The sequence below is a fragment of the Fundulus heteroclitus genome, chromosome 23 (genome assembly GCF_011125445.2).
Source record: "Fundulus heteroclitus isolate FHET01 chromosome 23, MU-UCD_Fhet_4.1, whole genome shotgun sequence".
In the NCBI taxonomy this organism is placed as follows: Eukaryota; Metazoa; Chordata; class Actinopteri; order Cyprinodontiformes; family Fundulidae; genus Fundulus; species Fundulus heteroclitus.
This window is the reverse complement of record NC_046383.1, coordinates 28,111,149-28,132,106: the sequence shown is the minus strand read 5'-3', so window position 1 is coordinate 28,132,106 and position 20,958 is coordinate 28,111,149. Positions and strand designations below refer to the sequence as shown.

The following is a 20,958-nucleotide window of genomic DNA, read 5'->3' as shown; positions in this document are numbered from 1 at the left end:
ATCCATCACAGTCTGCTGTGCTGCATTGAAATGCCTTTAATAAACAAATAATATAGATGTGCTTTTCTTCTTGCTTTGGCTGTATGAGACTATTTAACTTTGACATGTGCAATTAAACTGAAAAACGATTACTGTTGGTGGATTTTAATTGTTTTATGACAAGTAAAGAAATGAACAGCTTGTACAGTGAGAAGCAAATTTATTAGTCCCTCATCCAGGTTTATGTAAAGTGCAAAAGTTGACAGAAGGTATTTAAATGAAAAAAAAAATATCTTAATTGGGAAAAAAAATTATCACAGAGTAGCACCACTATGTTAGTTATTTAATTACTTACAAAAAGGATCAAGATAAATGTAGGATGCTGCACATTCAGCAAAGGCTTTCAGTTCGGGGTAGTGTCTGAATCTGAGCGGAGAAGCTGCTAAATATGTGAATTATCCTCCAAGTGACATGTCTGGAAAAGTAACATGCAAATGTTTCAGAAGCTATAGCTGGGTGTAAAGCTTTGACAGCACAAAAAAAGAAGAAAAAAGGAAAAATCTTTAGACGTATTCATGAATTAGGGTCAGATTCAGCCTTCAGATGGAGGCAGGAGCCTAAATCTTGACGAGGTACCTTGGAAAACTCTTCAGGCCTATGACTTTAACAGAACAATAAAAATCTAATAACCAACTTGTAGTGTCTAAAACCTTTTTTTTTTTTGTCTTTGGCACAATGTTGTATGTTGCACAATGCTGTTGGCAAATCGAAGACCGATGCAGAATAAAACAGAAGCAGTAGTCGTTATTCAATATGTAAATGAACAAATCAAATAAAAAAAACGTTTCAACTGCATAAAAAAAAGCACCTCATAGTAAAACTCTTCCCCTCTCTCCAAAACATCACATTAGTCAGGTTTGGCCTGCGCGTCGTTACACTTTCTCATCCGTGTTGCTAAAAAAAAAAAAGGCCTTTTCAACACTAGATTTTATGCACTTCCTCGGCTTTCGGTACACGTCTCTTGTGCCTTTGTCTCCCTTTCTTTTCCTCAACCCATTCAGTGCCACCAAGACAAGAAAAATGCATGATACAGAATGTGAAGTCCAGGTATAGTCCTGTGGTCCTTTCCGGGGCACCAAAGAGCAAATATTTAGTGGAAATATATCTCCACCTTGTGGTTGATTTAAGTATTGCTTTTTTTTTTACATATGTCCTCTTGACTTCAGAATAGAAAGTCAGGGCTCTTGGATAAATTAGGTAGATGATCCTGATGAAGAACGAAGGTGGAAAAGGCCACACCCTGGTATCCATTTCTACTTGAGTCCTTTCCATCAAAAACTCCTCCTAGGTTCTTTTCTTTAACTCCCATTCCTGCAGAAAAACGACATGAAGTGGAAGGAGTTATAAAAACGATTTTTGCATAAAAGGATAGAAACATCTCTTACAACGTACTGAAATACAGCTGCATTTAATAAAAGCTAATTATCAGATTTGTTAAGTAATCTCTTTAGTCTGTAATATTGCTCTGATGAGATAAAGTAGCTATTTGATTGACATTTATCAAATACAGCATTTCTAGTGACTAAAGCACTTTTTCTGGAAATTCAATATGTAGCTGTCACACTGTTACTTATCTTCTACACCACCTGGCCAAAAAAAAAGAAGTTGTTTCCTGGATTTAACTAAACAAATAGGTACGAGCCTCCCATTGGATGATTACTGCATGGGCGATGTTTCAGCTGGCAACAAGTTACTTAACCCCAACTGGTGCAATGAGTTGCGTCTCATTTCCTAAACAACCATGCGGAACGACACATCCCGTGGTCGTGGAAAAGATGTCAGTCTGTTTCAGAAGGGTCAAATCATTGGCATGCATCAAGCAGAGAAAACATCAAAGGAGATTACTACCAAAATCGTCTTAAGAACTGTCCAACGCATTGAAACCTGGAACAGATGTTGGGGACCCATTGTTTTAGAGGAAATGTGGAAATGTGGCCAAAAAACAATCCTGGATGATCGTGATTGCGATCACTTAAACGTTTGGTCAAATCAAATTGAAGAAAAAACAACTGTAGAACGTCCGGCTATGTTTAAAAGTGAAAAGTAAGAGCATGCCTAGTGCCTACTGTACAAGCCTGTGGGATCAGTGCTCTGATCTGGGGTTGCTGCAGTTTGTCAGGCCTAGGTTCAGCAACATCATGAGCCCAAAGAAAGAGGTCAGCTGACTAACTGAATATGACCAGGTTATTCCATCAATGGATTATTTTCTTTCCTGATGGCACGGGCATATTCCAAGATGACAATGGCAGGATTCATCGGACTCACATTGTGAAAGAGTGGTTCAGGGAGTTTGAGGCATGATTTTCACACATGGATCGGTCACCAAAGAGTCCAGACCTTGACCCATTGAGAATCGTTGGGATGTGCTAAAGTAGGCTTTGCACAGCAGACAGACTCTACCAGCATCCATGCATCATTGGTGAAAAATTAATGCAACACTGATGGAAATAAATTTTGGGACATTGCAGAAGCTTATCGAAAAACAATACCATACAATACAACACCTAATCAAAGCTAAAGGTGGTCTGGTGAAATATTAGAATGTATGACCTTTTTTGAGTTTTATTTGGCCAGGCAGTGTATGTTAGGGTATTTAACATCAAAATGAAAAAGAGCTAAAAAGTGACAAAGCTGAAATAGTTGTTGCATCCTCGTTTTCAAGTGCGTGTGAGTTGGGACGGAGGTGCAAATAGTACCAATAATAGGTGCATCAGGACAGGTTATGTTTTTGTTTTGTTTTTTACTGGATACATTTTTTCTCACATGTATTTATCTTCTGACCATCTAGGGCTGAAGGGTCCATGTTCTGTATGCAATCCAAGTGTCTCCAAGTGATTGAGTATTTATTAGCTGAATTATTCAGAAAGTAGGTTGAGCTGCAGTTGGAGCCACGGTTGGAGCCAGAGGTTAGGATAGTTAAGTGAATGAATGAATTTGAATGAATCTTTATTGTCATTGTAATGTAATTGCTCCCCAATCAAAAATAAATAAATAAATGGTTGCACCAACCTTGCTAGCAGCAGCAGCCATCAAGTGTTTGCAACAACTGGCACTGAGTGATTTTTTTGTAGGACTCTTCTTAAGAGAATTGTTTTTATTCAGCAACACTGGCGTGTTTTTGAGCATGAACGACCATTTCAAGGTAATGCCACAGCCACATCACGTTTCAGTCCAGACTTCAAGGCGTGGTCTCCAGATCAAAAAACGATGGGTGGAAAATGTGTCAAGCACAGATCTGACTCTGGAGCCTTAAAATGCCTTTGTAATCCTTTCTGGGCTGTTAGAGTCAACCACTTGGTCTTCTACTCTTGAATTTGGTTTAAATTGGGGAAGGATGTGTTCACTTTTGAGGTCTTTCAGCCGATTTCCTGTCATCAGACCGGTTTATTTAAGCGACATTGATTACGTCTTTGTGTAACGATGTAGTTGAGGGGGGGGGGGGACTAATGCACATGGCGTGGTAGGGGGCAAGAAATTAAGTTTTGATAAAGGGAAGGTGTGGAGAACGACGTGGGCTACAGGTTTGAGCTACCGGCTGGGAATGAGGAAGAGCTGAGACTACTGAAGACAGATAAGCTGAGGGGAGGAGTGCAATGAAAAGGAACCGAATGGAGAAGAAGCCAGGGCAGAAAGCTAGAGCAACTAGAGATTAGAAACAGAGAAGAAACAGAAACAAAGACACTCAAGAACTCAACGACCTCAGGACCTTGACGCTTTCAGTAATTAGAGCCTGGTTTGTTCAGTGAAACGTGGGAGACAATTACTTTTTTTTTTTTTACAAAGGGCCACATAGGATTAAGTTGATTGTCTTTTTTGCCTTACAATGAACAATATGAAGGCACAGCACTGTACCTAGGGCAGTACATGTCCTTACACCCCTGATATGAAAATATGCAATGAGTGGCTAAATAACGGTAGAGTATATTAGTGAACTATGAACTATTTGCCTTTCATTCATTTAAGTGTATGCGATAGCTGACCAGGATCAATTGTTTATCAAGCTTGTGCGTGACGGTGCGTCTTAGACTCGGTCGACATCGTCACCTTGGCTTTCTGCATGACCGTCCCGGCAGGCGAGGCACAAATCGACGGAGGTCTCTTCCTCATCTCCGCGGCGCAGTTCACTGGTCTAGAATCGCTGTAGGCCTGCTGAGTCTTTCTGCCCGACTCCTGCAGAGAGTTGAGACGCAGATGAAAATAAAAAAGAGAGAACGCAAGTGGAAAGAGCTCCGTCCTCCCACGCAGACTGACAAATTTACCTTGACAAGTAGCTTGGCCTCGTCAGGCGCGCCCAGCGCTCCGCCTGCCAGGCTCTTCTTCAGGTTTTCTTTGACCTGCGTCAGTCTGAGTTCGAGGTCCACCCTCTCGGCCTCTTTGCCCCTGCAAGCCTCGTCCAGCTGGGCCACGCGCTTCGTCAGGAAGGATTTCCTCCTATCTGCTCCACAAAGACAAGGTGGGGGAATTGTCGTTGTGACAAACTAGATGCACCCTTTGACTTTTATGTCCTCTTGCTCATTGTGTCGGCCTCAAAAGCCGAAGCTGCTTCCACAGAAAACGTCTAAGAGACCGAATTAGTTCTAAGACGGGATGGTACTTTTTATTGCATTTCATGCATTTTCACAGTACTCTTCCAGTGAACACATCTGAATGCTCCCTCTCTCTGCCAGGGGTAGCAGCATACCACTGGAATCACAGGAAATTAGCAAATTAAACATGGGAGCCATTTTCCGAACCAAGTTGTTGTTTTTTCATAACATTAATAGATGTATTGGTCTCGCTGGGGGAATTTTCCTTTCACATGACCCTCAGATAATAGTCAGAAACTGGGATCAGAAACACAGAGGAGCTACGAAGCTGCTATCGGCATCCTTGAAAAAAAGATGTCAAAGAAGCTTTAAGTAAACTCAAGACGGAAAAACGTTCCAGAGTTTTCAAAAACATGTTCACCAAAATCCCCGATGCCACAAATATCGCTCGCCATTTAATGCTCTATGAAATAAATGCCACTGGAGCATTTCCTTTGCCATATTAAATTACGCAACCTGACAGGATTACTTAAACTAATAATCCATGACCTCTTATTTATCTTGGCTACAAATAAGACGTGCCACAGATTTTGCCTCTCTTCAACATGGAAAAGACAAAATGTCTGTCCACACGTCCGATGTGTCTTCCTAAGTCTGAACACGTCTACAAGATGAAACCTACTCGCCTAAACTTGCTGTAACTACAATCGAAACATGACTAGAAAAAAAATTAAGACGGCTAGAACGTACAGTGAGCAGTAAAAAGGGGGTCCCCAAGTTCTCAGAACAACCATAAGATGCAAACTGATTTATTCTGGGAAGCTATATAGCAGATAAAAGCCTTTTCTGCCCTACCTTCACAACTGAGGTCGAATTTGCAGAAAGCCTCCTGGACTTTAAGACTAAGAATGAACTTCTCCACAAGAAAAGCTTAAACAGCTATGTTTACATGGATAAAGGTAATCGGAATAAAGGGCCAATCAGAATAAAAATGAGTCTTTTGAACCAGCCAATTGGAATATTGTGATCGGATTAAGCTCAATCAAAATTAAATTGTACTCCGAATGAGAGGGGTGGTTTATGGCGATCGATAATCGGATCAACATGCATGGAAACGCTTGTCAGGATCGAGTTACTCTGAATGCGGCAAATTGACCTGAGTGTTCATGTGCGCGCAATGTAAACGTGATTTATCTCCGCATTGTTCAGTGGTAGAAATACATCAGAAAGCAAAACCGTCTGTGCTCCTGATACGACCTTTCTATTTGAAACATTAAAAGAGCTCCTAGTTGTTCAGTAACATTTCAGCCATAATTATAAGTGGGTGCAAGTCCAGCCTGAGCGCTCAGAAGACAAACAAACTCGTACACTACGGCTTTGTTTACTATTTTTTTTGCTCAGCAAAGATGGAAATCCTACTTCTATGTTTTTTTGGGGGGAAATTTGACAACTACACATGTCAGCGTGGTTGTATTCTGAATAAAGCCAGGTGCATATAAACTCAAATTATGACTGGATTAATTGATCATGTGACCACATAAATGGTACAATCCCATTATTTTTTGTTTCTTAATCCGAGTACATTTCCATCCAATCGTGACATTTTGTGCATGTAATCAAAGCTAATGTGAATTTCACAACAACAAAAAAGGATGTATATGTGGCAAAGCACCTGGTGTCTATTGTTATGTATGGTGGATGATCTGTGATGTTGTGGGTTTTCTTTATAGTTACAGAAGCTCCAGAAGGTTTTTGTTCATCACATTATGAACTCTTGGAAATGGTAGAAAAATCTAAAATACAAATCTAAAGCATTTTGGCCAGAAACAAAGTAAACACACTTTTGTAGCTTACCTGACTCCGCCAGATAGATTTGCTCCGCATATCCATCTGGAAACCTTCCGTTGAAGTAATTTTGGGAAGGGGCGAAAATACTGGTTAGCTGATTGGCCTATGTTGGTGATAGACGGGCCAAATGAACCAATCAGATTCGTCGTCGCTCTGTTACGAGCGACGACGAAAACACAACCACAAGCCAAGCTACTCTTGCTGCTGCAGGTAAAGGCTCGTTAGCGCAGCAAAGAAATACTCTGTAATTCCAATAAAACTTGCTCGATAGCCACGCTAACGCTAGTTTCATCGGCTGAAGCCGCCATGTTGTTTAGACTGAACTGTCGCACTTCCCGTTGCGTCACACCTCAACCCGCCTCAAAGCCAACGCTGATTGGACGTTCGTTTGGTGAACGGCTCCAAATTTTCTTCAACGGAGGGTATCCAGACTGATCTGCGAGTGAAACCTTGAAAACTCGCGAGATCAGGATGGTCTCACGAGGCTATTTTGTAGCCGCCTCAAACCTAAATCCTATGGGGGGGGGAACTGAGGGTGTGTTGAGGAAAAGAGAGCATATGCAAAGACTCAGAACTTTGAATGATTAAAACAGATTGTGCAAAGAGGAATGGTTGAAGAGCCTCGTCTCTCTGTTTACTCCAGTTTTGTGAAATATTACAGGAAAAAAGAGGGTGCCATCTTGTTTACAAAAGAGGGTTCCACAAATTATTATTGGCGGGGGGTTTTGGAAAATCTTCTACATCATTTCTGATAACAAAAAGGGCATTTTTAATCAGATATTTTTTATCTCCACAGAATAAATGTAGCCATACTTAAGGCATTTTTTTACCCAAAAGATATTATTTATTTAGCTTTTTGCATGTCACAATCACGGGTGCCAATAGAGGTGTAGAACACTGCATGTTCTTATCTAATAAATCTAATAAATAGTTCTTATCTGACAAATCTTAGCTAATTTGTATTCCTGCTTTGTTTTTTTGTGTTTTTTTTTTTTTCATTTTCTTACCTGAGGCCACCTTAAGCTCTTCCTTCAGATCTTTTTTCTGCTGTCGGAGTGTCACCAGTGCGTTTCGGATTCCGTCCCGCTCCGCTTCCAGCTCCTCTTTTTCTCTGAGGTAACGCTTGGCATCTTCCTCCGCTCGTGTTTTCCCATACCTTCCATATGGGTTGGTATCTGGGCGGGAGCAAAAGGTGAGGGGGTCAGACGTGCAGGGGTTGTGGGAAAGACGCAAAATGACCTGACAGTGATGTACCTTCCTGCCCCCCCACCCCCACCCCCACTGGTTTTAAATGGACTAAACTTCTGAGTTTCCACTTTCAATCTTATGAAGATTTCGTGTGGGGAAGGGATAAAGTAGATGATGCGTGAAGAAAAGATAACACACACACACACCAAAAAAAAAAAAAAAAAAAAAAACTCATACAGGATGAGAGGTCAGGAGGTGAGACAGCACATCTAATGCGAGGGTCCAATAAATCTCCGGTTACATCCTAAAGCTCTCTGCCATGAAACGCGCCGGGCTCTTTTTTTGTCTCCGTAAACCAGTGACGCTAATCTGCTCCCACTTGCAAACCTAACGACACGTCGTTTGGGAGAGGGCGAGAGAAAAGGGAGATCACTGACGGAAAAGGAGTAAAAAGGGATCAACAGGGAAATAAGAGACGTTGAGGCAGATCGGGGCTGTCAGCAAGTTGGCTCGCCGCTAGAAGGAGAGCGCAGAGAGCGTCAGCTCCAACGCGTCACACAAATGGAACCTCTGACTCCAATGAGAGATGTAACTACAACATGCTAACAGGAAACATCTGCATTACTTCGTTTTAATTCGTTTTATGCTCTCTGGAGTGACACATGGAAAGGGTGGGTGGGTATGAAGCTGACAAAACACTGGGAAATCTAATTTCTGCGCTGCACAAAGAGCCGTAAAAAGTCAAGTTCATGCCTTTTTGTGTTTCCTGGTTGATCAGAATTGTTGGTTTATCCACCATTTGGATCAAAAACCAAAAGAGTTTCAACCACAACCTTGTTATTTCTCCAACAACACTCTGCACGGTTGAATAATTCACAACTGGGGGATCAAGGTGAAAGAACATGAAGAAATGCAACCAGATAGATTACTCACATCTAATCATCAAGTTTTAATTTAATGAGCCACAGCTACAATAAGGCTCACATAAAATAAATGTTGTTTTTATTATTTCAGTTTTATGAAGGAAAACTTTAAATGAGCACTGTGAAGGCTGTGGTCCTGCCCCCGTTTTCGGACCTCAGCACACATTAAACAAACCTGCAGAATCTTGGGCTGGGTGATTTGCTTCAGTTGTGAAAACTACGGCGATGTGAGGGTTTCATTATCTTATTACCTTTAGATATTAAGCCCTCAAGCTTGTTTTATCAACAATTTTGTTGCAACAATTACATTAAGTCCTTATTGGAAGATGACAGTTCCCTTGTTTTTTGGATATATTGGATTTTCAGTTGTTTGTAGCAGTAATGTAATCATATCAGAATCAGAATCAAAACCAGCTTTGTGCACACAAACAGGGGACTTATGTTCCACTTTACTCAAAACAAAGAACACAGAAGGCCTTTTCGAAAAATTACAGGTATATTATTTTGTCACCTTGAGACACAGACACCCTTTGCTTGCTTTATTGTGTTTCAACACCTTCATTCACAAGTATCATCTTGATTTATCGTCATGGGATAAAGGGACCTTAAGCTCATTCTTTGTGATTACAGTTTCAATTGCACAATATCTTTGAGATAAAGTTCATCATCGCTATATGTGAAGACAAGATAAATTAATTTATTGCTGTAATAATCACAGTGGTAATAATTGTTTAGTTGTCACATTATCTGATGACCTCAAACCATGGGTTGTTAGGATAACAGGTTCATATATACAGTCATATTTAATAAATAAAATAAAAACATTGTGTTCCGATGAGACTCACTTATCTGATTAAAAGCACCTTTTAAGAATAACAACCTTTAAGCAAGTTTTGAACACAGTTTTGATTAAGCCCACAGTTCTGTATTTAGATTGTTTTTTATGATATAACATTTTAATCTTAAATATGGTGCTTCTTTAGCTCTAGGTGGATAATAGTAATCATTTCCAGTCAGACAGTAAAACATTAGCCGCTATCTAATTAATCTATATAATGTGTTTTACCAAATGAATTGGGTGACTAAAATAACCTAACCTTTCAATACCATCCTAATTTATAGACACTAAGTGTATTTATTTTAATCCAGAAATCAGTGATACTGGCTTCTTGTTCAAACTGAAATCATGCATTGCTAGAAAAAAAGGATCCCCGAGTGTCACGAATGTGAGTGTGACACAAAGCTACTCATTTTGCTGTTATCTCAAAACTGAGGTTTGTTTCTCCAAATAATGAGACAGTTGACTAATGTGTAGTTATCCAGGCTAAGGAAATGACTAAAGCATTTTTTCTTATTTCCAAGAACGCGTATGGAGCCTTAAACTCCCTTCCACCTAATAAACAAAGCTCTCTCTCTAGGGCGCAACGGCCCAAACACACTTACTTGAGCCCGTCCTCTTCAGGGAAACTAATGACTTGGCTTGGTCAAAGTCGTTGTGGGAGAAAGTCGAGCGTCGGTTCCCTGATTTCTCTCTTGACTGGGTGGAGCAGAGACGAGAAGGGGTGGAAAGCATGTGGGGAGTGAGGATGAGTTATTTTAGAATAATAGACCTGGCAACAAAATAATAATCAAATACTGATAAACAAAATGCTGGGTATACAGCACAAAGTATTCATACCCCTCACAATTTTTCCACATTGTGTCACATTACAACAAACATCAACATGTTTTATTGGAATCCTGCGTGAAAGACCAACACAAAGTGGTATGTAATTGTGGAGTACAAAGAAAATTATATGTGATCAAAAAAGGTTTTACAAATAGAAAAATTGAAAAGTGCGGTGAGCAAAAGTTTTCTCTGGGTGCAACCAATTGCCTTCAGAAGTTGCCAATGACCCAACGGAGGCAACCTGTGGTGTGGAGAATCTGTGGCAAGATCTGAAAACTGCTGTTCACAAACTCTCTCCATCTAACCTGACTGAGCTTCTGCTGTTCTGCAAAGAAGAATGGGCATATATTTCTGTCACTTGATGTGTAAAGCACGTAGAGACATACCCTAAATGACTTGCAGCTAGAATTGCAGCAAAAGTGGTTCCACAAAGTATTGCCTCAAAAGAGGCTAAATACTTTTGCTCAATGACCTTTCCAGGGTTTTTTTTTTTGTAAAAAGATAATCATGTATGATTTTCTTTCTACTTCACACTTGTATACCACACTGTGTTGGTCTTTCGCACAAGATTCCGATAAAATATATTTATGTTTGTGATTTGGCAATGTGTGGAAATGTCCAGGGGGTACGAACATTTTTGCCAGCCACTGTATGCATGTAATCAGCCAGAGGTGGTGGTGGGTATGTATTGCATTCCATCTCAGTGAGGTTAAGAGAAGAGTTTATGGTCTGTAAAACTGCAGTGACCTCTTTCCTTCCTGTCAGTAGTCTGAGAAGTCATTTTTTTTCTAACGCTGACTTCTTAAAAGGCATGAAACGGAGCACTGTCTATTTATTTAAGTCCCTTTCATTCAGACAGAGATGGTCCACAACAGCTGCACACACACACACACACACACACACACACACACACACACACACACACACACACACACACACCCTCTACGATCTGGTCACATCAAAGGAAAACATTCACGCATAAGCTTCTGTTAAACTCGGAAAGAACGGATGTGCATTTCAGCACGTGAGCCCCACCTGCGTGTCCTCAACAGGGACCTCGTCGTATGTCCTGGAATCTGTGGAGGTGCTGCTGGAGGAGGTAGCCCACCTAGGATCAGGATCAGGGCGGAAGAGGAAAAAAAAAGACAAAAAATAAATAAATTAGCCAGAGTGAGGTCAAAACACCGGCGCTCTGCTCTGAACTTGGCCGGACAATCCCAAACCCGATCCCCGCGCCACTCACAGGAAGGAATTTCGAGCGGCGTCCCGAATGTGTGCGATGGTTTCCACGTCGACATAGTCATAATGCAGGGACTCGGGGTCCGTGGCAGAGCCCGTTTCCGCCAGGATGACGCCGAGCCACCTTCCTAATTCATCAGAGCCGCTCGCCTAGAAAAACACAGGGTTGTTTCTCAGGTTTGAGCGACTTTAATAACTTAGAGTTCACTAAGTTCTTAATTTCTTCAGGGAGGAGTGGGACGAGCTGTCAAAAAAAAAATTAATAAGTGCATTTTTTTAATAAAAAGCTGGTCTATTTATCCTTTTGGTAGCCAAATAATTAGTTTTTCTAACATCGGTTTGGACTCCACCCACTCCGCCCTAACATGCTGCTCATAAGAAGATTGTTTATTTGAGTTGATCAGGGCTGTTTAAGTGACACCATCTGTCTGGTGTCGGCCAACCTGAGATTGACAAGAGGATACGCATGAACTGAGAGATCAAATATCACGTTTCTAGGCAACAGTTTTCTGCGCAGTTGTCTGTTTTTAGTAGAACATGTTTCTACCATCTATAAAGCACTCATTCGTGCAGTATGTTTTAGAGAAAACAAACTGCGTTTCACCTCCAGAGCTACCACTTCAGCGCTGTCTCTGAGGATGCGGAAGGCAAAGGGGTGTTTGGGCCCAAGCCCAGGGACCACCTCGCAGCCGTTCAGCGGGAGGGACGGCAGGGAGGCCCGCGGGTCCCCCCTGTCGTGGTAGAAGTGCAGGGCGCCCCGGTACACACAACACCAGTGCTCTCGCCACATCTGGTTCACCAGCACCAACAGGTAGCCTGCGTTGGACAGAACGGGGCAAAGGAAAAATAAATGGTCCGGATTGTTTGAGCGATCCCAGCCGTCCGGGGGCAGATGGAGTCGTTACCTTGCCGTGGGTCGCCGTGGGCGGTCCGGGAGTCGCCCGACCGAGATGACTTCTTCTTGGAGAAGCTGATGATGCGCGTGATCTTCCGTCCTGCGGCGAAGGCTCCCCGTTTCACCTTAACTGAATCAGAGCATGAACTTGGGGATAGTTCAAAGCAGGGTTTGGTAACAATAATATGTAGGCACACCAAAATGGAGAGATGATGGCACAGCAGCAAACCTCTCAAAACATGAGCATCCACCTACAGTGACCTAAGCATTAATCAGGGAAGTCAGGAGATTCTCGGGTCACTGTGGAGGAGTTGCAGATTCATAGACAAAAAGGTGGCAGAAGATCACTGATCAGATAGGCCACACAGTAAATGCGTTACTCTATCTGTAATGGTAACGTACACTGAATTGTAGATAAAAAAAATCTAAAAGCAAAACTACGACATACATTTGGGTTCAACGCCCCTAGAATCAATTCTTTGGAGAACCACATTTAGCTGCATTTTGGCAGCTCCATGAACTCTGCACATCTGGATGCTGAAATGATTGATCTCTGTAGTGAATCTCAGTCAGGTTGACAGACATCGGTCTCATTCATCAAGTCTCTTCAGGTTTGTATAAACCATTCCACTGTGGCTTTGGCTGTGTTATGGGGACCGTTTTCCTGCAGGTTGGTGAACCTGCGCCCCAGTCAAGCATTTTGGAACCTCTAGGAGGTGCTTTTTACCAAGGATTGTCCTGAATTTAGCTCCATCCGTCTTCCCATGAACTTGGACATTCCTGTTGAGGAAAGGTCTCTCCCCAGCATGGTTGGGATGATGTGCACATTGTGTGTAGTGGTAGTTTTCCACCGAACATAACATTTTGCATGTAGCCCTGAAAGTTTCATTATGGTGCCATCTGACCCGGGTCCTTTCTCCCACGTTTGCTCTGTCCCCCGTGAGGCTTGTGCCGAATGGCAAATGTGACTTCTTCTTCCAGCGATAGGGTTCTTCTCCATAAAGGCTAGATTTGTGAAGCGCCTGACTAATAGCTCTCATTGTCAACAGATTCTCCCGTATTTCAGCAATGCAACCTTGCAACTCCTTCAGAGTTACCAATAGCCTATGAGCTTCTCTCATGAATGCCCTATTTGCTTGGCCTTGTCAATTTAGGGAGTTGGCCGTTTCATGGTAGAGTCGCAGTGTTGCCACATCCTTCCTATTTTTAGAAGTTGGACTAAACATTGCTCTGTAAAGTTTTTGTTAAGACCAGGTATCCTTTGTCTGTCACCTTTACAATTGTGAGGTATGTTGTGTTGAACCATCACATGAAGTCTCAATAAAACCCTTCGAAGTTTGCGGTTCTGACTGGACAAAGGCGTTCACGGAGTGCGAACGCCTTTGCGAGATGCTGTTGAAACGGAGCAGCAGGAGAAGAAAGTTCTCACCATTCTCTTTGCCGTTCTCTCCTGCTGAAACTCCCACGCTGTCTGAATCAGATGTGTTTCTGTCCACAGACAACCTCTGCGGAGGAACAATACAATCACAGTTTTAGACTTTCACCAACAACCTCCGAGTGTCCCGCCCCGGGTCACCTCGGTGCGGTTCATAAGACACAGAAACCAGTCGACATGTGTTTAAATAGAGACCTTAGGTTCCCTGTACTTGTAGTCAGCACATGTATTCGCCCACTGGCTTCTTTCAGAAGCAAAGTTATAGTCATAAAGGCACAGAGAAGAAGAAAAAAACGACCCATAATCTTTCCCCCCCCCTCCCTCCGACCACGTCTCTTCTCTGTTTCTGTGTCAGAAGGCTTCTGCGGTTTATGTTCAAACAATTCGCAGCGAGCTTCAGAGGATGCTCCAAGGCTGACTCACCGCCGTCTCTGTCATTGTTGCATTAACGCTTAATTATGTTACGGATCTCCCCTTCTTTCAAACACAGTCATCGCTGCGCTAAGCCAAACAACTGTTTAGGAAAATGGATGGTGACAGCGCAATTGCTACTTAGATCAAACTTTTCCTCACCTCGGCTGTATAATTACATCTCGGGGGGAATAGAAATGACAGGGGAAGCGCGAGCACCAACATCCTCACCTTGTCAAGCTCATTTTTCCTCTGAGTGACGGGAGACGCAGCTTCCTCTGCCGCTCCGCTTTGACCGCTCGCCTCTCTGACGACCTGCGGGGAGTTTTCACACCACGGTGGATTCAAACCGTGCCTTCAGCGACGAGGAGGAAGCTGAATGCTCAGTCTGCATACGCCACGAAAAGAGGTAGCACTCACCTTCAGCCACTTGTGAGCCTGCTCCCTGCTTTGAACTGCCAGCACCAGTCCATCTCCGTTAGCTAAGGTGAACCTCAGCTCATGGTGCTTCTTTTTGCTGTCTTTAGGTACGTAGACGACCGAGCACTGGGACAACGGGAAGTCCACATAGGGACACGTGTCTTTGGAGTTCTTATAGCACTGCAGGAAAGAGGACAAGTGTAGTTCTCAGCAAAGGCGTTCGGAGTCTTCATCATAGTCTCTGTCACATTGCAACCAGCTTCTGCCCCCTGTTTTACGACTAGGATTGTTGTGCATCTTGTAAAGTTAGAAGATATTGGTGTCCGTTTGACAAATAAGACAATTTTTTAACACATCAGCATCAAATTATTAGCATCAGGACTTTGAAACGATTGTGCAAACGACTCTGTGACTTTATCCTCGTGACTTTCTGACCTTGTTCTCATAATATTATGACTTTATTGTCAAAATCTTCACAAAAAAGTTAATTACGGCCATTGTAGATCAAAGAAAATAAATGACTTGCCATAGAGGTGTAAATTCCGACTCATATGCACATATTTGTCATTACAAATGTTGTAAATGTCTAAGAAAAAAAAGTTTTACATGCTTAAAAGGCATACAATTGCTATATTTAAATAGTGAATCTCTGACATTGTGAAGTAAAAAAAATTTGGATCATCACTTGGATCAGCTCGTGACCCCCAGGGGGTTCCATACCACCGCTTTTGGAGCCTTTGTGATAGACCAAGACAAAGTAGCACATACTTGAGGAGTAGAAGGAAAAATAATGCAACATTTTCTTTCAAAAGTATAAATCTGAAAATGAAGTGTGGGTTCGTGTTCAGTTCGCTTAGTCGGCACTTTGTAAAACCACGTCTCACTGCAATTACAGCTGCAAAAAATATGTAGCTCAGTCAGATCGTACGGAGAGAGTTTCTGTTGCTGTTTAAATCCATCTCTCTACCCATCTAAACAGCATTCCCACAGCAAAAAGCAACTTTTTGCATCCGAACGCATTTACTGTGTGGCCTATCTGATCAGTGATCTTCTGCCACCTTTTTGTCTATGAATCTGCAACTCCTCCACAGTGACCCGAGAATCTCCTGACTTCCCTGATTAATGCTTAGGTCACTGTAGGTGGATGCTCATGTTTTGAGAGGTTTGCTGCTGTGCCATCATCTCTCCATTTTGGTGTGCCTACATATTATTGTTACCTAACCCTGCTTTGAACTATCCCCAAACGTTTTCCCTGACCTGTCGGCTGTATTCCTTGATGATGCCGTTTGCTCACCAGTGTCCTTTGAGAAATCTCTGTATAAATCCAGCTTTCCTGTGAAGGACTCAGAGTTTAAAAAGAACAAAGGCACATTGTCTCAGGGTAAAGGGCGCTTCACACCAATGCACACAACACTTTTTCTGATCTGTATTCCCAAAAAAAAAAGATATTTAATACTTTTATCCTTCATCCTGCCACAAGTATATGTGCTGGCTTGTGCCGGTCTATTGCCTCAAGTCTTAACAAATCACGCTGAAGTTTGTGGTTTTAAGGTGACAACGTTTTTGAAAATTTCAAGGAGATTGAATACTTTTGCGAGACACTGGCTGAAACGGACGCGTTACAGGGTCTCAGTCTCGAACCTCTCACCTGTAGTCTGTTCTCCCGGATGACAGTGAACTGCTTGGCCCACTGGCCAAAGCGTTTCTTGCGCAGCAGGAAAGCGCAGATGCGACAGTCTCTGACGGGAGGTATGTTGCTCTCCTCTGACGGCCACTGGTGAGTGACGCCGGGGCTCCTCTCCTCTTCGTCCTCCTCGTACGACTCATAGGAACTGCTCAGAGCGTCGGAGTCGTTGTCTGAAAGAGCAACGGAGGCGATCAAGGACACCTCACCGGGACGAAAAAAAGAAGCGAAAGAGACCGGGATGTCTCAGGGGGGTTCAGCTCACAAGAGTTTTTGCGGCGCAGGCTGATGGATGTAGCCGGGTAGTGGTTGTCGGTGTCTTCATAGACGTCGTCTATAGAGTTGGGAGGGCTCGGCCTGTCTGAAAAACAGAAGGTACAAGATCTGGCTTACTCACTGCCTCGTTATCCTCATATCTATTTTGTGCATTTTAACTATGATAGCAACAATGTGACATAAGAGTTTCAGTTCTGAGTTGGAGGTTTTCTGTGGAAACCTGCAGAAAAAAAAAGTTCACCAAGTTCAGCTTTAAGCATGCTGACCTCGTGTGATTATGTACTCCGTAGCCATGCCAGGACTGAGGGGCACGGCCTCCTCGTAGTACTCCTCAGGAGGAGGCGTCGTGGGCAGCGGGGGAGGCAAATCTGTGCAGCTCTGCAAAAGCAGACGCATAAATACAAACAGTCATGTTTCTTTCATTGCCAAGTTTCTTCTTTTTTTTTTTTTTTTTTTTCAAAGCCACCGAGTTACAGGATATAAACCTCTGCGGTAAACGATTTCCATAAATTAGACACATGGGTGGACCTCTTAATCCTCGGTTTTCCAACATCATGCAGATTGATGAGTGTGCGAACATGGGGAAATCCCACATACATCCTGTAGAATCCCTATGATATTTCCCTCCTTTGCATTTACAAGTCATTGCAAGGAGCCGTGATATTTATTTACAGTCAGAACTAGAGGCTAAGTCTGGCAGAGACACACAAAACTCATCAAACACGCTTTGAGTGATGTAACCTTGAAGCGGACACATCTGTAACTCATGAGAAACGGCAATGAGTTTATTATTTTTTGGGGTGGGTTCGCTTGCCTGCTTTAAAGTGCCATCTTGTGTTTTCTTGTCATCTTTTAGATAATCTGTAACATCCTTCAGGTCTCCGAGCTCGCAGTCTGGAAAATAGCAAAAAAAAAAAAAAAAGGTACATTCAAACTCAAAAGCCTACCAAACATCAGCAGCATCTCAAAAGCACGGACGTGTAAATGTCGCATCTCCATGTTGGTGCTCAGACCCACCAAATTTCTCAAACAGAGACTCCACAAAACTCGTCCCGTTTTTGTACACAGAGGAGTTGACGTAGATGTAGTCTGGTCCTGATTCTAGAGGATAGGAGCAACAAACAGATCAGAAGAAGCTTCAGAAAACAATGACTGCAGAGACACCAATCCCTGATGTGTTTCAGCTATCTGACTTGACCCCCATACTGGAAAAGAGCAAATTGAAAAATAAATAAATGAAAGTCAAGTTTCATTGTAATTCAGTGCAGCAATACTAGTTCCAACTGTTTTATTTTCAGCGTTGTCGGTAGCATCACAAGGGTGCTGTTGTGAACACTCTGCGGCCTTTACGTGTCTACAGATTTCTCCAGATTATTGAGTCTTTAGAAAATTTCATATAAAATAACCGATGAAAGGGACCAATTCTTAAGACGGTACTTTAGGAAAATGTACGCTGTAAAGCTACATCTCACTTGGAAACACTAATATTTATAAATGGGGATAATTTTCTTTTTCTGTTAGATTTATATCTGCTTTTATGAAACCCTGAGCTATCTCCACTGCTAACAATGCATTTGTGTGAGTTTAGAAATTTGCCCGAATCAGACAAACCTAAAAACAGTAAAAACTGATTAATCCTTAACAAGAAAAGCTACATTTTGTGAGAGTTGGTCAACCTGTAATGGCAGCATTGCTCAACTCTGTCGTTTGCCAACTTCTCAAACTGGTGGCTGATATATCGATACTTTTATCGCTTTAACTCTTTTGCTGCTCTTGGTTTCATGAGATAATTAACAAATGCTGCATTTGCATTTGAAAATATGATTGCAGACAGTTACCCATGCACTGCTGACAGTACAGCTACACTACTGAACATACCTATAGTGGTGAAATATTATTTTATAATAACGGGTCATTTTGATGTTTAAAGCTACATTTGATTTTTGTTGGGTTCTGGTCATATGAAGCGCTAGATTTTTTTTTTTTTTTTTTTCTGAAAAGACGGTGGATGATCTTTGGGTCATTTTTACTGTATCACAAAATATTGTGATACAAATGTATTGAAGTATATATAGTTTATGTAATTCTGCTATTATTTATACTGTATATTCTAATAATTTTAGACATTTATTAACAATTTCTGAGCATATTTAATAAAAGTTGATCCCATCTCATAACGTGGATCAACAAGGTTTAAAATCTGATTTGGTTCTGGCTCATTCGTAAATTACTATATTAAAATTGACCCCGTTCCTCTGTGTCTACCCTTCTCTGACCTGTCGTCTGGATCTGCTGTAAGAGGTTCCACACTGAGGTTTTCTTCTCCTGGGTGGACTTGCTGAGGTTCTCTTGGTCCAGCATCTTCAGCAGCAGGCCCAGCTCCTTCACCAGCACCTCCACTGCTGCACAAGGAGGGAGAGAAGGGAGAGAAGGGGGGGGGGGGGGGGGGGGCATGGCATCATTTTATAAGCAGAGAGGGCAAAGATCAGATGGACAAGTCTAAACCAGCCCAAATATTCCTTTAGAGGTTTTCTCTCCTCATTAGTTTTATGTCACATTGCTTCACATATCTATCAGCAGTCTCAGCACAGAGACTTTCGCAAAGTCCGACCAGACTAAACAGACAGGAGGCCTCTGACACAGGAAACGATCTTAATTGGTGATTAGCTCAATGAGCAGATCTTAGGTTGTCTGAACCATGATATGCAAAGATATTTCCCTCCAGAGAGGAAATATGAGGATTTTCAACGTAATGTCAATAGATTCTAAGCATTTAGAACTTAGTCCACTGTGGATTAACCCCATACTATATTAATTTTGTATACAACCACAGTTGAAGCCAAAGCTAACAGCGATTAGAAAGAGCCAACACTTAAGAGGACTTTTACCGTCCAGTCTGAAAGAGGTCAGAATGATTTATTTATATACTGTTTTATAAACTGTGATCCATACTCATTTATGGATTGGATACTGGGAAAACAGGGATTATTTACACAGAAATGGAGGTAGGTGCCAGTATGCACCCATTGATACCCCAATGTGAGACACGTACTGAACGATGTGCAAAGCGTTATCAGCAAAAATATCTGTACAGTAAAAAAATGATGGCACTATAAAATTAAGAAAATTACTTCTATTTAAGCCCGTGAAGTATTTTTGCGTTACTTTTTCTCCAATGCTTTACATTTACATTGAGATCGGAAATGTCCAGGAATGTATACTCTGCCTGGAAGGGCTCTGTTCTAGTAGGTGTTTATTACAGGAAGAGCAGTGGTGGTGCAACACCTCCTACCTTTGTTTCCTGTTTCAGTAATCCGTAGCTCCTCTCTAAATAACCACCGCCATAAAAAGGGTTATAACAGTGAAAAGGTCCATGAAATACAAATCCCACGTTATGGTTTTCATGAAAATTAAGAGTTGTTTTCCAAGACAATGAAAGGCCGTTTGGTCTTGATGCCTCTCAAACTTGCTGGTGATTTGGCCGTCTTGGTCCAAATAAACTGGATTTTTACAAAGTGCGGTGACATAAAAACTGCCTGACAGCCTTTTAACAGGACCTCACTTCAAAAAATCCTGAAATATACTTTTAAAAAGCGTTTAGAAAGGACACGCTACAACCAAGAATCAAATGACAAGAGATCAAATTAACCATTTTTAAAATCAGACAATTTTGAGATCTGGACATAAACATCAGAATCTGATGTGTAGATTGATGAAAGGACAGCCAGATATCACTAACAAAAACAATTACTGTCCTCTTTTGTTCAAAAAGCTAATATTCTTTCGCGCTAACCCTGTAGGGTTCTGTAACCCTTGAAGACTCAGATTAAAGGGATGCATGATTCACGTCAGTTGTTGACCCAAAAGCTGGGGCTGGTCCCCTCTCTGTTTTTCGGACTAAAACTTAAATAAACTGCCTCCCTAACCCTGCTGGATGTTTCCGAGAAAATGTTTTGCAACCTGCTCCATGTGGCTCACATTCTTCTCATCTTAAACCACAAGGAAGCGCCACCAGGAAAAACCTTCGGATCGTCTCCTGTGTACGTTTCGCCAGAAGCTGCGTTCCCTTAGATCTGTTTTTTGCAGCTTTTTATTCCTGAAATCCAAGGCCTGAGCCGTTGCTTGTCTGCCACACCGACTCCCAGCTCCCTCCGTCTCCATCCCTCGCTCACGACTCAAAACGGGCTAATTTTCACAGTCCGGCTGAGTTAGGCCCACTGAAGCGTGCGTCTCGCCGGGGTCAGACACGGGACAGCCGCTGAGCCTTTGTTCAATGGGGCGGTCATACGCCAACAAGTGATGTTGTGCTGAGCACACACGAACGTGCGCATACACTGACGCACACACACAGATAGAAGAAGAAAAAACACACAGGCAGGCTTGAGTTGTGTATTTAGTAAGGTGT

General features: G+C 42.2%; 1 protein-coding gene across 4 annotated transcripts in view; it reads right to left on the bottom strand.

The window, feature by feature from the left end:
* Positions 1 to 290: 290 nt before the first annotated feature.
* Positions 291 to 20,958, bottom strand: part of afap1l1a (actin filament associated protein 1-like 1a) — a 44,644-nt gene continuing 23,976 nt past the window's right edge. For 2 of the 4 annotated variants that reach the window (XM_036127418.1, XM_036127416.1), the window contains exons 2-19: positions 18,830 to 18,955; positions 17,571 to 17,654; positions 17,368 to 17,447; positions 16,820 to 16,931; positions 16,543 to 16,638; positions 16,242 to 16,450; positions 14,594 to 14,773; positions 14,405 to 14,488; positions 13,757 to 13,832; positions 12,338 to 12,457; positions 12,037 to 12,248; positions 11,437 to 11,582; positions 11,229 to 11,301; positions 9,968 to 10,061; positions 7,421 to 7,588; positions 4,299 to 4,474; positions 4,084 to 4,209; positions 291 to 1,350 (exon numbers count right to left, since the gene is read on the bottom strand). In XM_036127418.1, coding sequence (XP_035983311.1) covers positions 1,324 to 1,350; positions 4,084 to 4,209; positions 4,299 to 4,474; positions 7,421 to 7,588; positions 9,968 to 10,061; positions 11,229 to 11,301; positions 11,437 to 11,582; positions 12,037 to 12,248; positions 12,338 to 12,457; positions 13,757 to 13,832; positions 14,405 to 14,488; positions 14,594 to 14,773; positions 16,242 to 16,450; positions 16,543 to 16,638; positions 16,820 to 16,931; positions 17,368 to 17,447; positions 17,571 to 17,654; positions 18,830 to 18,955 — 2,189 coding nt within the window. In that variant the 3' untranslated portion in view covers positions 291 to 1,323. The remainder of the gene's footprint in view (positions 1,351 to 4,083; positions 4,210 to 4,298; positions 4,475 to 7,420; positions 7,589 to 9,967; positions 10,062 to 11,228; positions 11,302 to 11,436; positions 11,583 to 12,036; positions 12,249 to 12,337; positions 12,458 to 13,756; positions 13,833 to 14,404; positions 14,489 to 14,593; positions 14,774 to 16,241; positions 16,451 to 16,542; positions 16,639 to 16,819; positions 16,932 to 17,367; positions 17,448 to 17,570; positions 17,655 to 18,829; positions 18,956 to 20,958) is intronic. The other 2 variants (XM_036127419.1, XM_036127417.1) reach the window with 1 other exon arrangement.